Raw genomic sequence first — 16447 nt, 5'->3', positions numbered from 1 at the left:
GTCCATTGATTTTTCTTACTAATATTTTACACATTTATGATTGACACATAGTAAGAAGCACCTTTTTTAATGTAAAGTTCCAGCAAATGCATCAGGTAACCCCTACCACCATCAGGATGTCACAGTCAATTCCATCACCTTGCAAATCTCCTCTTGTTTTTGTAGTCTGCCTTTCTCTATCCCTAGCTCTTAGTGACCACTCATCTGTTTTGTGACTCTGTAGGTTTTACTTTTGCAGGAATTTTCATAAAAATGAAATCGTGAAGTATGTACCCTTCAGGACCCATCTTCTTTCACAAAATGTAGTACATCTGAGATTTATCCGTAGGTTGCATTTGTTTGCTTTTTTTTTTTTTTTGACAGGCAGAGTGGATAGTGAGAGAGAGAGAGACAGATAGAAAGGTCTTCCTTTTTGCCGCTGGTTCACCCTCCAGTGGCCGCTGCGGCCAGCGCATCATGCTGATCCGAAGCCAGGAGCCAGGTGCTTCTCCTGGTCTCCCATGGGGTGCAGGGCCCAAGCACCTGGGCCATCCTCCACTGCCTTCCCGGGCCATAGCAGAGAGCTGGCCTGGAAGAGGGGCAACTGGGATAGAATCCAGTGCCCCAACCGGGACTAGAACCCGGTATGCCGGCACCGCAAGGCGGAGGATTAACCTGTTAAGCCACGGCGCCGGCCCGTAGGTTGCATTTGTTAGTAGGTTTGATTTTATTCCCTAATAGTGCTCTGTCATATTCAGTTTGTTGATTTTCCTGTTGAGGAACATTTGGATTGATTTTAGTCTTTGCCATTTTTAAGTAGAAGCACTGGAAGTATTTGTATAGAAGTTTTTTAGTGAGCTTATTTTTGTTTTACTTGGATAAGTACCTGGGAGTGGAATTTCTGGGCTGCATGGCGAGAAGTTTGACTTCATCACCACATGCTGAAATGTTTCTCAAAGTGGCTGTACTGTTTGGCATTCCCACCTGCAGTGTTTGAGAGTTCAGCAGTTTCACATCTTTACTAGCATGTTGCTCTTGTAATGTTGAGATTTTTAAGTGTGTGGTGCTATTTCTTTTGTTTGATTTCATCTTTCCTAGTAAATAATGAGGGACATCATTTCATGTACTTATTTGACATTTCTTGTTGACCACGTTTTGGTGGATAAATTTCTCTTGTGTTCTAGCTGCCAAAGAGCACATCATATTCTTGAGTAGTTTTTGGATTTTTTTGTTCAAGTACATTTTTTGTTTTTTGTTCAAGGACAGCTTTTATCCTTTTATGTTATAAATCATTTTTGTAAAATGGAAATGAAATATCAAAGTTTGATGAATACAAAATAACCTCTAGTAAGAATATATTTTAAATTTAAATTATGCTCTATAATTGCATAACTTGTTTTTTCCTGCCAATTTCCCTGTACTTACGTTTTTTCAAAAACTGAGTTTTAACAGTTTGAATGCATTTTACCACAATTTGTAATGTCTTGTACACAGTTCTTTGCACTTGACAAGCTTTCTGAAAAGTAGAGTTGTAGAAATGGTGTTCCATGATACAGAATTTAACTGTTTAGAAAAATCTTGTTACATGATAACATATGGCATATCAAAAAGGTATTGCCAATTTGTGTTGTTGCCTGTTTCGGTTCAGTCTTAATTTTGTATAATTGTTGTGAATATAGTATGCTAAACATTGTTTATTTGTCATCAGTGTTTTAATCTAGAATAAAAATTGTAAGCCATGTTATCCATTTTCTCTATAATTATTTGGAATGAACGCCTTATATATATGTAGCTTCACTAGTCTTCATGTGCCACATGTAGTATGTGTTGCCTTTGGTTGTTTTTCTTTGGTATATAAAGATCTTGCTGCTAAGAATTTTCTGAGATTAACTTACAGTGTCTGGTGATTTCCAAAGGTTTTCATTTTGTTTGTTAGTGATCTTGATTGTTGTGAAGAAAAAGTATTGTGACTGATTGTCTTTTTATCTCTGCTTACTCTAAGACCCTACGTGAAGTGATTTTTTTCCTTTCAAGTATCTTTAAAATAATCTTTGTAAATAGACCGTCTTTTAATACCGCTTGTGTGTTTTCTCCAAAGGTGAAAGACGAATTCGTGTCCATACTTTGTGTTTGCCTGTGGTTTCTACTTTGAATGAAGTCTTTCTTGGAGCTGATGTTCAAGCAATTTCAGGGTTATTGGCAAATATGGGTAAGAGTTGTTATCACCTGTTTTAAATATTTTTTAAACAGTAACATTAGATAAATGCACATATTTTATTTTTCCTAAATAACTGGCTTTACATGTTTCAAAGTTTTGGGTCCTGTTCATGCTTTTAAGAGACCATTTGAGGGGGCCGGTATTGTGGCATATTGGGTAAAACTGCCGCCTACAATGCCAGCAACCCATATCGTCACCCATGTCTTGTCTTGGCTCCGGCTCCCTGCTAATGGCTAGGGAGGAGCAGGTGTTTGGGCCCTTGCTACTTATGTGGGAGTTGGAAGGAAGCTCTTGGCTCCTGACTTGTGTGGCCCATCCCAGTCCATTGCTTTGCAGCCATCTTTGTCAGTGAACCAGTGCATGAAAGATCTCTCTCTCTGTGTCTCTCTTTCTCCATAACTCTGCATTTCAAATAAATAAATCTTTAAAAAATCATTCTGCTGGTCACTTTAAAAAATTAAAAAATAAAATTTAAGAATGCAGGATACAATTTGAATGCAAAGATCTGAAGTTCCCTTTTTCCTGTGTTGAAACAGCTTTATTGAGGATAAAATTATATACTGTGTGATGTCACCCATTGTAAATGAATGATTCTGTCGTTTGTAGTGTATTTCCAAACTGTGTAGCCATCACCGCAGTCTAGTTTTAGAACATTTCTTTGAACCCCAAAGAAGGGCTTCTTGCCCATTGTTAGTTACTGCCGCTCCCTCTTGCCTTCCTCACTGGCCATAACCAAACTGCTGTCTCTCTCTCTGCTTTGGACTTGAATAACCATATCTTTTGTAATATTTGACATCAGTGCTTAATGGTTTTACCTTTTTTTTTTTAATCTCTAGCTTGAATTAAGAGAAAGGTGATTAAGTTTGCTGTCATGGCATTTGGGATTGAAAAGCAATTTACTGCTACATTATGAGGGGACTTCAGAAAGCTCATAGGAAAATGACATTAAAAGAAATTTTTTTGTGCAGAAGCATTTTGAAATCTGTGTGTAGTTTTTTCTTAATACACCTGTTCCATGAACTTTTTGAAGTGCCCATCACGCTTGCTTTGTTTGCAGTCTTGGCCAGTTCATGTGAGCTATCAGAAGGCTTACTAATATCTTCACCTATTTACTTCCATCTCAGATATGGTTGCCTTCTTGATTTCTTTCTTTCTTTCTTTTTTTTTTTTTTTTTTGACAGGCAGAGTGGATAGTGAGAGAGAGACAGAGAGAAAAGTCTTCTTTTTTGCCATTGGTTCACCCTCCAATGGCCGCTGCGGCCAGCGCACCGCGCTGATCCGAAGCCAGGAGCCAGGCGCTTCTCCCGGTCTCCCATGCAGGTGCAGGGCCCAAGGACTTGGGCCATCCTCCACTGCACTCCCGGGCCATAGCAGAGAGCTGGCCTGGAAGAGGAGCAACCAGGACAGAATCCAGCGCTCTGACCGGGACTAGAACCTGGTGTGCCGGCGCCACTAGGCGGAGGATTAGCCTGTTAAGCCACGGCACCGGCCACCTTCTTGATTTCTTTAATCTGTTTTTCAAATCTATCATTTTTTTAAAAAAGACAAAGGATGGACACAGACAGAGCTGTCATCTACAGTTTCATGCCTCAAATGCCCGTGATGGCTGGGGCTAGCCAGACCAAAGCCAGGAGCCAGGAACTCAGTGTAGGTCTTTCACCTGGGTGGCAGGGGCCCAAGTACTTGAGTCCCCTGCCTACCAGGGTGCACATTAGCAGGAAATTGGATTTGGGAGCAGAGCGAGCCAGGACTTGAACCTGAGTACTCTGATATGGGATCTAGGTATTCCAAGTGGATTCTTCACTGCTTCATCAAATACCTGACCCAAATTCATTATTTTGATTTTTTCAAAAAATATTTTATTTATTTATTTGACAGGCAGAGTTACACACAATGAGAGAGACAGAGAGAAAAGTCTTCCTTCCATTGGTTCACCCCCCAAATGGCCACAACAGCCGGAGCTGTGCTGATCTGAAGCCAGGAGCCAGTTGCCTCTTCCTGGTCTCCCATGCGAGTGCAGGGGCCCAAGCACTTGGGCCATCTTCTACTGTTCTCCCAGGCCACAGCAGAGAGCTGGACTGGAAGAGGAGCAACCGGGACTAGAACCAGCGCTCATATGGGATGCCGGCGCCTCAGGCAGAGGATTAACCTAGTGCGCCATGGCGCCGGCCCCCATTATTTTGATTCTTGCTATTTCTCTCCTTCAGGGAAAACTTTCAGAAGGTCCATTTGCTTCAAATAAAATATGCCTACAGCAGGGAGAGTTACCCATTTTCTTGAATTTACTACCTAGAGCCTTTTCCTTGTAAGGAGCCTGGTGAAGCATCCACCAGAAGCTGGTGTTAAATTTTGTTAAAAGTTGAGGACCAGGGTGGCGTTGTTTTGTGCGAAGTAGGTTAAGCTTCTGCCTGTGACACTGGTATCCCGTATGGGCACCCGTTGGAGTCCTGGCTGCTCCCTGTCTGATCCAGCTCACTGCTAATGTACCTGGGAAAGCAGTGAAAGATGGCCCAAGTCCTTGAGCCCCTGTACCCATGTGGGAGACCCTCAGGAAGCTCCGGGTTCCTGGCCTAGGCCTGGCCCAGCCCCAACCTTTGCAGCTTTTTGGGGAGTAAACCAGCGGGTAGAAGACCTCTCTCCCTGTAAGTCTGCTTTTCAAATAAATAAAAAATAGTAGTTTGTTTTTGTTTTTGTTTTTTGACAGGCAGAGTGGATAGTGAGAGAGAGAGAGAGAGACAGAGAGAAAGGTCTTCCTTTTGCCGTTGGTTCACCCTCCAATGGCCGCCGCGGCCGGCGCACCGTGCTGATCTAAAGCCAGGAACCAGGTGCTTCTCCTGGTCTCCCATGGGGTGCAGGGCCCAAGCACTTGGGCCATTCTCCACTGCACTCCTGGGCCACAGCAGAGAGCTGGCCTGGAAGAGGGGCAACCGGGACAGAATCCGGTGCCCGGACAGGGACTAGAACCCGGTGTGCCGGCACTGCAAGGTGGAGGATTAGCCTATTGAGCCGCAGCACCAGCCAAGTAGTAGTTTTTTTTTTTTTTTTTTAATAAATAAAAAATCTTCTTGGCCTTTTGGCTAAGATCAGGTGTACAGAAAAGTTGAGGATGATGACCTGAGAAATTTGAGGATCACTGCCTGTATTGTTTCCTTCAGCACTAGTTTTTATAGCATGTGCTCATTGTTATTATTACTGTGGACAGCAATAACTGTCTTTCAGGCACTGTTGGTGAATTTTTTTTAAATGATTTATTTATTTGAAAGTCAGAGTTAGAGAAGGAGAGGCACAGAGAGAGATCTTCCATCCACTGGTTCACTCCTCAATTGGCCACAACAGCTGGAGCTGTGCCGATCTGAAGCCAGGATCCAGGAGCTTTTTTTAAGATTTATTTATTTTTACTTCAAAATCAGATTTACACAGAGAGAGAAGGAGATGCAGAGAGAGAGAGAGGGAAAGAGAGGTCTTCATCCACTGGTTCACTCCCCAATTGGCTGCAATGGCCAGAGCGGCGCTGATCCAAAGCTAGGAGCCGGGAGCTGGGAGCTTCCTCCAGGTCTCCCATGTGGGTGCAGGGACCCAAGAACTTTGGCCATCTTCTGCTGCTTTTCCAGGCCACAGCAGAGAGCTGGGTCAGAAATGGAGCAGCTAGGACTTGAACAGGCACCCATATGGGATGCCAACACTAGATGGCGGCTTTACCCACTATGCCACAGCGCCAGCCCCTATTTGTGGATTTTTAAAATAATCTTTGGGGTGCGCACCAACACCGAGGTTAAGTTGCCTGCATCTCTGTCGGAGTGCCGTATTGGAGTCCCAGCTCTTCTACTTCCAGTCCTGCCTCCTGCTGATGACAGAGCCGTATTTAACAGAGGTTGACTTAAGTCTCCAGAGCGCGCTTTTAACTGCTGTATATTCTGGCTCACTGTACAGTAATAATTCAGAGAGCCTTAGTGCAATTAAAAGAAATCATCTCCTCTCTTAACAGTGGGGTGACCAAACTTCTGTCTTGTTTCTTTTGTCCCTGCCCCCATCTTGATTAGCTGTTGACCGATCCGTGACTGCAAGTCTGAGTGACGCTCGAGATGCTCTGGTGAACGCCGTCATTGACTCTCTTTCTGCCTACCGTGCCTCGGTCCTGAGTAACCAGCAGCCTGGACTCATGGTTCCTTTTTCTTTGCGACTCTTCCCACTTTTTGTGTTGGCTCTCCTTAAACAGGTAATCAGAACAGAAGGCAACACAGTGCTGTGAAGCACGCACACTCGCGGTGTAGCTACATCACTGTCATTACTCGGCAGGGAGAGTGGAAGTCTGTCTCACTGATTAGGAAACAGACACCGAGTAATAATTCACATTGCAAAGTTCTGTACGCACTGTTTATATCCCTTTTGGGGGATTAATTTCTTTTTTTATAATTACAGAAATCATTCCAGACTGGGACAAATGCACGTCTTGATGAACGTATTTTTGCGATGTGTCAAGTGAAAAATCAACCTTTGGTTTACCTTATGCTCACAACGCATCCCAGTTTGTATAGAGTCGACAATCTCTCAGATGAGGTAAGATTAACTTCTGGTTTGGTACCTTTTCTTTTAGATTTTTTTTTAAAGATTTATTTATTTATTTGAAAGTCAGAGTTAACACAGAGAGAGGAGAGGCAGAGAGAGAGAGAGAGAGGTCTTCCGTCCGATGGTTCACTCCCCAGATGGCCACAACAGTCAGAGCTGTGCCGATCTGAAGCCAGGAGCCAGGAGCTTCTTCTGGATCTCCCACGCAGGTGCAGGGCCCCAAGGACTTGAATCATCTTCTATTGCTTTCCCAGGCTATAGCAGAGAGCTGGATTGGAAGAAGAACAGCCGGGACTAGAACTGGCGCCCATATGGGATGCCAGCGCTGCAGGCCAGGGCGTTAACCCGCTGCGCCACAGCCTTGGCCCCTTGTTTTAGATTTATTTATTTACTTGAAAGGCAGAGTTACAGAGAGAGAAGGAGATTTCCATCTACTGGTTCACTCCCCCAGTGACCACAATTGTTAAGGCTAAAGCCGAGAATTCTGAAACTCTATCCTGGTCTCCAGCATTGGTGGCAGAGGCCCTGGTACTTTTGCTATCTTCAGCTGCTTTCCCAGGCACACTAGCAGGGACCTGGATCTGAAATGGAGCAGCTGGGACTCAAACTGCTGCTCATGTGAGATGCTGGCATGGCAGCTTAACCCATTGTGCGCCAACACCTGTCCCTAGTGGCTTTTTCTTAAGATTTGTTACCTTAATTATTTTCAATCCAATGCAGAAATAAAGAAGCATTTGTTGTGTAAAGTTTTAGTTTTTTATTTCTCTGCTAGGTCTGTGTGAAGAAATTTGTTTTAAGGAAGCTCCTGAATATATGCTTTTATTTAATTTTCCTAAGGTGAATCTCTAGAGCAGATGTAAGAAATGAGATTATCAAATTGATGAGAACAGCCTATTGTGTGTTTATATAAACAAGTGAGTCTGAAAACAGTGTCCTGATGGTGAAATTACACTTGAACATCCTAAGTGAATGCTCAGTGTATCAGTGTCCTTGAGTTTAAGAAAAAGTATTGGGGCCAGTGCTGTGGCGTAGAGGGTACAGCTGCCACCTGCATTGCCAGCATCCCAGGCCTCTCCTCTCTATGACTTTCAAATAAATAAGATAAATCTTAAAAAAAACAAAAACAAAAACAAAAAACAGTTATTTAGAAGTTTCTTGAGACTTAGAGTATCTTTGTTTAGATAGGTGATAAATAGTTCTCTGTGTTCTTTATGTTTAAACATAAATAATTATAGCTTACTTTAAAAAAGCCAAAATTGTTGAAGGTAATGTTCATTTGATTTTGTTGTTATTGTTTAGTTGTGATTCCATGTTACCTGTATCTGAAAGATTTACTCTTACTTAAATCTCAGGGAGCCCTCAGCATCAGCGATAGAACCATACCGCAGCCCCCTCTTCTTCAGCTGTCAGTGGAAAAGCTGAGCAGGGATGGCGCCTTCCTCATGGATGCAGGCTCGGTGAGTGCCTGGACTCCCGCTGACCCTGGTCACCACAGCCTGCCGTGCCTTTTAGCACTGGCTTCACTCCACTCAGCGTCTCTCTTCCTCAGCCATATGCCTGAGCCTCGGTCTTTATCTGTGTTCACCTTCTTGTTTCATGCCCAGTGCAAAGTGGCTCATTGTGATGAATGTTAGTAATTATCAGTTCCACTGAAGGCTGTATGCGTTCACTAAATACACTTCTCCTTTGGATCTTCTGAAACATACTCGGGGGTGAAGTTGAGTCTAACTGGTGTGCTCTCTCAAAATAATCTCATTCATGTCCTCAGGTACTGATGCTTTGGATTGGAAAAAATTGTGCACAGAGTTTTCTCACCCAAGTTCTAGGAGTTCAGAACTATGCATCAATTCCACAGATTATGGTAAGTCTCTTTTACTATGGTAATTAGTAGCTTTAAACTACAGTTCAGGGGCCTGTGTGTGGCAGGTAAAGCCGCTGCCTGCAATGCCGGCATCTCATAGGGGCACCAGTTTGTGTCCTGGTTGTTCCACTTCTGATCCAGATCCCTGATGATGGCCTGGAAAAAAGCAGTGGAGGATGGACCAAGTGTTTGGGCCCCTGCTACCCATATGGGAGACCTGGATGAAGCTCCTGGCTCCTGGCTTTGGTCTGGCCTTCTCTGGTCATTGCAGTCATTTAGAGAGTGAGCCAGTGGGTGGAAGATGTCTTTTTCTGTCTCTCACTCTCTGTAACTCATTTTCAAATAAACAAATAAGTCTTTAAAAAAAGAAAGAAAGAAAAATGGTATCCTGGATGCTGGTGTTGTGGCAAAACAGATTAAAACTGCCACCTGCAAGCCGGCGCCGTGGCTCAACAGGCTAATCCTCCGCCTTGCGGCGCCGGCACACCGGGTTCTAGTCCCGGTCGGGGCACCGATCCTGTCCCGGTTGCCCCTCTTCCAGGCCAGCTCTCTGCTGTGGCCAGGGAGTGCAGTGGAGGATGGCCCAAGTCCTTGGGCCCTGCACCCCGTGGGAGACCAGGAGAAGCACCTGGCTCCTGCCATCGGAACAGCGCGGTGCGCCGGCCGCAGCGCGCCTACCGCGGCGGCCATTGGAGGGTGAACCAACGGCAAAAGGAAGACCTTTCTCTCTGTCTCTCTCTCACTGTCCACTCTGCCTGTCAAAAATAAAAAAAATAAAAAAAAATAATAAAAAAAAAAAAAAAAAAAAAAAAAACTGCCACCTGTAATGCAGGTATCCCATATGGTTCAAGTCCCTGCTGCTCCACTTCCGATACATCTCCCTGCTCATATGTCTAGGAAAGCAGTGGAAAATGGTCCAAGTACTTGGGCCCCTGCCACCCAAGTGGGAGACCTGGATGCCCTTCTAGCCTTCTAGCTTCAGCCTGGCCAACCCTAGCCATTGCCACTATTTGGGGTATGAACCAGACCAGGGGATGAAAGATCTCTCTTGCTCTCTCTCCCTCTCTATAACTGCATTTCAAATAAACTAACTTGTAACAAGAGAATAAAACAAATATTATTTTAATCAATGGAAAGAAAACAATGAATTTAATTAATAACCAAAAGAATAGCTTATTACATGCAGCATTAGCATTGTTGCTTTTTTGCTTGTGTGTTTTTGGCAAATGCTTTCTTGTTCTTTGGCAGGATCTTTTAAATTGCTGTTTTGTAGTAAGAATTTAATTATTTTCCATGCTGGTGTGCCTTGCAAATGAATCAATCAATTCTGTGTGTCATAGCAAATTGCAAAGATGAGCTAGGAGGTTACTCAAGGTCAGGGCTGGGGGCCAGTGCTTTAGCATAGCGGGTGAAGTGCTGCCCACAGTGTTGGCATCCCACATAGTACTGGTTCGAATGCAGGCTGCTTCAATTCCAGTTCAGCTCTCTGCTAATGTGCCTGGGAAAGCAGTGAAAGATGACCCAAGAGCTTGGCCCCCTGTACCGACACTGGAGACCCAGAAGAAGCTCCTGTCTCTTGGTTTTGGATCGGCCCAGCTTGGTTGCAGCCATCTGGGGAGTGAATCAGCAGATGGAAAATCTCTGTCTCTTTTAGTCTGTAGCTCTGCCTTTCAGTTAAATAAATAAATCTTAAAAGATCAGGGCTCAGTCAGCTATGCCCAACGGGGCCTGCCACCTGTTTCTGTAATTGAGGTCTTATTGAGCACAGCCATGCCTGTTTGCTGATGTATTGCTAGATCTACTTCAGTTTTTTTTTTTTTTTTTTTTAAGATTTATTTATTTCTTTGAAAGAGTTACAGAGAGAGGAGAGGCAGAGAGAGAGGTCTTCTAACGCTGGTTCACTCCCCAGTTGGCCGCAATGGCTGGAGCTGTGCCGATCCGAAGCCAGGAGCTTCTTCCAGGTCTCCCACATGGGTGCAGGTGCCCAAGGACTTGGGCCATCTTCTACTGCTTTCCCAGGCCATAGCAGACAGCTGGATCAGAAGTGGAGCAGCTGGGACTAGAACCAGCACCCATATGGGATGCCAGCACTTCAGGCCAGGGCGTTAACCTGCTGTGCCACAGCGCCGGCCCCTAGATCTACTTCAGTTTAACAACAGCAGAGTTAAGTATTTACGACGGAGATCAAGTGAGCTACGAGCTTTAAGTGTTGATTAGCTGGTCCTTTAAGAAGTGTGCCGAGGTGGGCATTTGGCCTAGTGGTTATGATACCTGATCCCATATTGGAGTACTTGGGTTTGATGCCCATTTACTGGCTTTTGACCCAGCTTCCTTTGATCCGAACCCTGTGGAGCCAGGGAAGCACTGATGATGGCTCAGGTTATTGGGTTCCTGCTACCTGTTTTGGAGACCTGGATTGAATTCTGAGCCACTGGCTTCGGCCTTGTTGCAGTCCTTGATACTGCACGCTTTCAGGGGATGAAGCAGCAGATGGGGCGCTTTCTCTTTCTGTCTCTGTCTCTGTTTTTAAGTTTAAAAAAAGGGGGGGGGGCAGTGTTGTGGCATAGTTGAGTTCCAGCTGCTCCACTTCTGATCCATCTCTCTGCTAATGCGCTTGGGAAAGCAACAGAAGATGGCCCACGTCTTTGGGTCCCTGTCACCCACATGAGAGACCTGGAAGAAGCTCCAGGCTCCTGGCTTGGGCCTGGCTCGGGCCTGGCTCAGCCTGGGCTATTGCAGCCATCTAGGGAGTAAACCAGTTGATGGAAGATCTGTTTCTCTCTCTGTAACTCCACCTTTCAAATAGATTAATTAATTAAAAAAAAAAAAATTTGGCCAGCGCTGTGGCTCAACAGGCTAATCCTCCGCCTAGCGGCGCCGGCACATCAGGTTCTAGTCCCGGTCGGGGTGCCGGATTCTGTCCCGGTTGCCCCTCTTCCAGGCCAGCTCTCTGCTGTGGCCTGGGAGTACAGTGGAGGATGGCCCAAGTGCTTGGGCCCTGCACCCCACGGGAGGCCAGGAGAAACACCTGGCTCCTGCCTTTGGATCAGCGCGATGCGCCGGCCACAGCGCGGCGGCCACTGGAGGGTGAACCAACGGCAAAGGAAGACCTTTCTCTCTGTCTCTCTCTCTCTCTCACTATCCACTTTGCCTGTCAAAAAAAAAATTTTTTTTTTTTGCCTAGTCCTGTTCTAGATTCTTAGAATGTTGTGGTCCCGGCTGGCGCCGTGGCTTAATAAACTAATCCTCCGCCTGCGGCACTGGCACCCCAGGTTCTAGTCCCGGTCGGAGCGCCGGATTCTGTCCTGGTTGCCTCTCTTCCAGTCCAGCTCTCTGCTATGGCCCGGGAGTGCAGTGGAGGATGGCCCAAGTGCTTGGGCCCTGCACCCCATGGGAGACCAGGAGAAGCACCTGGCTCCTGGCTTCGGATCAGCGCGGTGCCACCGGCCACAGCGGCCATTGGAGGGTGAACCAATGGAAAAAGGAAGACCTTTCTCTCTCTCTCTCTCTCTCTCTCACTGTCCACTCTGCCGGTCAAAAAAAAAAAAAAAAAAGAAAGAAACAAAAACAAAAAAACCAGAATGTTTTGGTCCCTAGCCAGCAGCAGTAGCATCACCTGGGAGTTGATTGGGAATGTAGAACTGTAGGATACTTCCCAGATAATTGCAGATCGAGCTGATCACCCGGTGATTCATATACATGTTAAAAATGGAGAAGTGCTATAGAGCATTTGTTAGATATGTAGAGTAAGTTGGATATAATTGGTTTTGTCTAACAGACTGACCTTCCAGAACTTGATACACCGGAATCTGCCAGAATAATAGCTTTCATCTCTTGGCTTAGAGATCAGAGACCATTCTTCCCAGTACTTTATGTAATAAGGTGAGTTGAATTTTTCATTTGTTTTTAGTGAAACAATTCTTTTGGCATTACAAGAATTTGTTTTGAATCACAGATATACAAGGGCCTTAAAGTTGGTGGAAAATGTACTTAAAAGATGTTTATTTTGGTGCAAAATGTTTGAAATCCAAACATAGTTTTTTCATAAGCTTTTTGAAGCTCCCTTGTATGTGTCCTCATGCTCATGCAAGTCTTTTATAAGAATACAGAACTAAAAATGGAAAAGCATCCTTCTCAGTAAATGATACTGGGGCTGGCGTGGTGCTGCCGTTGATGAAGCTGCCTCTTGCGTTGCCCACATCCCGTAATGGAGCGCTGCTTTAAATCCCAGCTGTTCGCTTCCAGGCCAGCTCTTCGCCACGTGCTCTTGCTGTTGTGGACCTACGGGTAGTGAACCGGCACGTGGACAGTCTCTGCTGCTCTGACTTTCCAATAAATAAATACATCTTTAAAACTTTTAGTGAACTTGGTAGTAAAAAGCTTAACTGTTTGTCCTGATTCCACTGTAAACTTTTCCTGCTAAACAACATGCACTTTACATAATCAACCAAATATTCCCACAGCAAGGCTCTAGAGGTAGATGTCTGGGTGGCGAATGTCACTGGTAGTATCACAGTAAGTCAAAGCCTGGTGACAAATCCATCGTCTCTTGTACTGTTACGTTTTATGTAATGTAAATAAATATTTTTGTCTTTTATTCCTCAGGGATGAGAGTCCAATGAAAGCAAACTTTCTTCAAAACATGGTAGAAGACAGAACAGAATCTGCATTGTCTTACTATGAATTCCTTTTGCATATACAGCAGCAGGTGAATAAATGAACAAATGAAGGAATATGACTTTGTTATTTCTAAGGAAAGTCACAATAATGCAAAATGCCTGGGAATGTGTAATACCTTCCTTTTCTATAAGTTTGTGGACTGATGTGATAATTAAAATGTTCTCACTGTGATTTCAACAAACTATAGCAAATAAAGGACCACAGCAGAGAATCTAAACATGCAACTCTGAAATACTGTATTTTTCAAAACAAAATATATCTACATATGATTGGATACCTTTTTTTCTTTGCTGCCAATTATGTTTGAGTTATCATGGATGGAGATAAGACAATATTGCAGAGGCAAACTACATTTTGTAAAATAAAGACTTCTATGTCTACATGTATATTTCTCATTTTTTATTTTTATGAATTTTTGGCTGCTACGTTTAAAACCTCACTACATAAGTGTTGCAGGGAAGTTTCAAATTCATCGACAATGATCTTTTTAAAATAAAATTCAGAAGTAAATAGAATCTAGAAAACTAGAATTTATTCCCCATCCATGTTTTCTTTTTTTTAAGGAAGGAAAAGGATCATCATGTAACTAAATCTAGAATAAACTAACTAGCTTTAGAGGACTGTGAAGTAACGCATTCAAGCTTTAACGTCTGTCAGTATTCTCTTTTCTTAAGAACAAAGTCACTTTGATTTGAAGTGAAAACGAAAACTAGGCAGTTTTCTGACTTGACAGAAGAAGACTTGGACATACTTACTCTGCAGTGCAAAGAGTTTGAGCTGTCTTCATAATTGTGCTGGGGCTGGCAATGATAACAGGAAGATGAGAAACTTCATCTTGATCCTTTAACTGGGTTTTTATTTGATACATTTCCACTCTGTGTTGTATAATAAAAATGTTATTTTGGATGAAATGGAGATGAAAGAAGTTAAAGGTTTCACAGATGTAGCAAATCAACTGTATCAGTGATGTTGTTTTCTAAGGAGTTTAGCAATTAAATTGGATCCCACTTATAAGAAATATGTGTTCTTGGATCTTAGGACAGTAAAGCTTGAATGCTACTGTTTGATTTAGTGGGAATTAAGATTACATGATTCCATTATATTCAAGTTAAGAAAGAAGCTTGATTTTTGAACATACTTGTACGACTGCTTTTTTGATTCAGCTGGAGAAATAGTCAAAACTATTGATTGAATTTTGTTTACAAGTAGGTAAATTATACATCTGTATATTTAAAGTGCTGTGATAATATCTTAAAGTTTGGCTCAGTTTTCACTGATTCATCTTATATGAACTTCTTAAAAGATATTCCTAAGTAATACTTGATGAAAAGATCTTTTGTTTATATTAATGGGTTAGAAAATGTGTTTACAGTCTTACATGATCACCAATGAGATAGCAACTTTCAAGTTTACATCACTATGAGCTGACTTGAGCTGAGGTGTTTGGGGCAGGGAAGAAGTGGGTCCTGCTGAAGTGCACAATTGCTTGTAGCTGAGTCAGTGTGACTGTGTTCTATAAAATGTCGTCTCTTGTAAAGCAGTGTTAAGGTTGGGCTTCCGTGTACAAGTGGTGCACTGAGCCGGAAGTTTTCTTGAAAGATGCTTTGTTTATTGAGAAGCAATTTTCAGATGGTAGCAAATTGAAATAAATTTTTATTTTCCCCTCTTCTAAAGAGTCATTGTATCCTGATGTTTTTCAAAATAACCCAAATTTTCCTCAAACTAATTTTAAATGATATTTGTGGGTCCTTTCTTAGCAGTTTTAAAGAATCTTCTAGAGGGAGATGTGTGTGCTTTTAAGGATAACCTTCCTTGTGCCTCACGACGTCCCTAAGTGGGTATGACTTGTTATTGCTACTTGCATTGCTAGCATAATTCACAAAATTACTTTGGAAATTTATTTTAGATATTATGTAACATGTGCAATCCAGAATAATTTTTTATAACAGGTCATAAAAAAACATACTTTTAGTTAGGATTCACAATATTTGTTCTCCAATTAATGAGAGAACCAGTGAGTCTCTTGGATATTGATATAAAGCAATTATTTTTTGCAATATTGAATGTGTTTTTTAGTTTGATTTTTTTCTTTCCAGTAGGGCACTACTTTCCATCAACTTATTACTTTTTGATGTAAAGCAACTAATATTTACACTATGCCATATTTTTTTTATTGTAGTTGTAAATTATGAAAGATCTTTGAATTTTCTACAGATCTACAACTACTAATGTGACAGACAAGGGCAATCTTGGTATTTAAATCTGAGCATGGCAGTTCTACCATAAAAAGTACTATATTTTTCTAATTTCTAGAATTTTTAAAATGACATTTCTGTAAGTGACATACTAATATTCACTTGAGCAGTACTGTTTATTTCAGTTTGCATATATTTTCATTGTTTTCAATTTAATGTAATGTATTGAGTCTAATAGACTGTTTTGCAATAATTAGAATAAAAGATTTCTTCTAATCAAAGATGCATAACAGCTATTATCTAGGGGACCACCAAATGTGATTTTAAGATTTTGTTAACTCTAATCCTTACATAGAAGTTTTAATTTTGTAAAGTAGTGTACAATATTGTAACATTAAATTCTCGTTCTCAGATTTGAATATGTATTGATCTTCCATGTGCTGTGTTAAGTCTTGCCTCTCGGAAATGTTAGACAAGATTTGTCTTCCTTTTTACAGTTTGTAATTTTCACTGTTTTATTCCTGTAAAAAAAAAAAAAAGTCATTTGTAACCCATGCAAACAATCGTTTGATCTGTGCTAACTTATCGGTTTGGCTATTCAATAAAGTTAATTGAGAGAGCTTACAGACAGTGACTTGTTATTTACAGTAATACGATCTGCTTGCCGTGCTGCGCCTCCAGTGAAGTTCATGAAAACTATTGCTGAGAGTTCTTTGTCTCCTCAGTGGATGTCCGGAACCTCATAAGCCAAGTGCTTGGTGCTCATTCCACAAGGATAAGAGGATTTGAAATTCCAGACTGAAGGTTATTTTTTTCTTAGATTTATTTATTTATTTATTTTTTAATTTTTTTGACAGGCAGAGTGGATAGACAGAGTCAGACAGAAAGGTCTTCCTTTTGCTGTTGGTTCACCCTCCAATGGCCACCGCGGCCGGCGCACCGCGCTGA

At 42.5% G+C, this 16447-nt stretch overlaps 1 protein-coding gene across 2 annotated transcripts in view; it reads left to right on the top strand.

Annotated features, from left to right (window-relative positions):
- The window catches only part of SEC24A (SEC24 homolog A, COPII coat complex component), an 88104-nt gene extending 71979 nt beyond the window's left edge, over positions 1 to 16125 (top strand). For both annotated transcript variants that reach the window (XM_062189122.1, XM_062189121.1), the window contains 7 exons: positions 2078 to 2188; positions 6238 to 6413; positions 6617 to 6754; positions 8116 to 8220; positions 8532 to 8624; positions 12403 to 12506; positions 13230 to 16125. In XM_062189122.1, coding sequence (XP_062045106.1) covers positions 2078 to 2188; positions 6238 to 6413; positions 6617 to 6754; positions 8116 to 8220; positions 8532 to 8624; positions 12403 to 12506; positions 13230 to 13344 — 842 coding nt within the window. In that variant the 3' untranslated portion in view covers positions 13345 to 16125. The remainder of the gene's footprint in view (positions 1 to 2077; positions 2189 to 6237; positions 6414 to 6616; positions 6755 to 8115; positions 8221 to 8531; positions 8625 to 12402; positions 12507 to 13229) is intronic.
- The last annotated feature ends 322 nt before the right edge of the window (positions 16126 to 16447 follow it).

The sequence above is a fragment of the Lepus europaeus genome, chromosome 4 (genome assembly GCF_033115175.1).
Source record: "Lepus europaeus isolate LE1 chromosome 4, mLepTim1.pri, whole genome shotgun sequence".
Taxonomy (NCBI): domain Eukaryota; kingdom Metazoa; phylum Chordata; class Mammalia; order Lagomorpha; family Leporidae; genus Lepus; species Lepus europaeus.
Note: the sequence above shows the minus strand (reverse complement) of the source record. Positions and strands in the feature narration are given on the sequence as shown.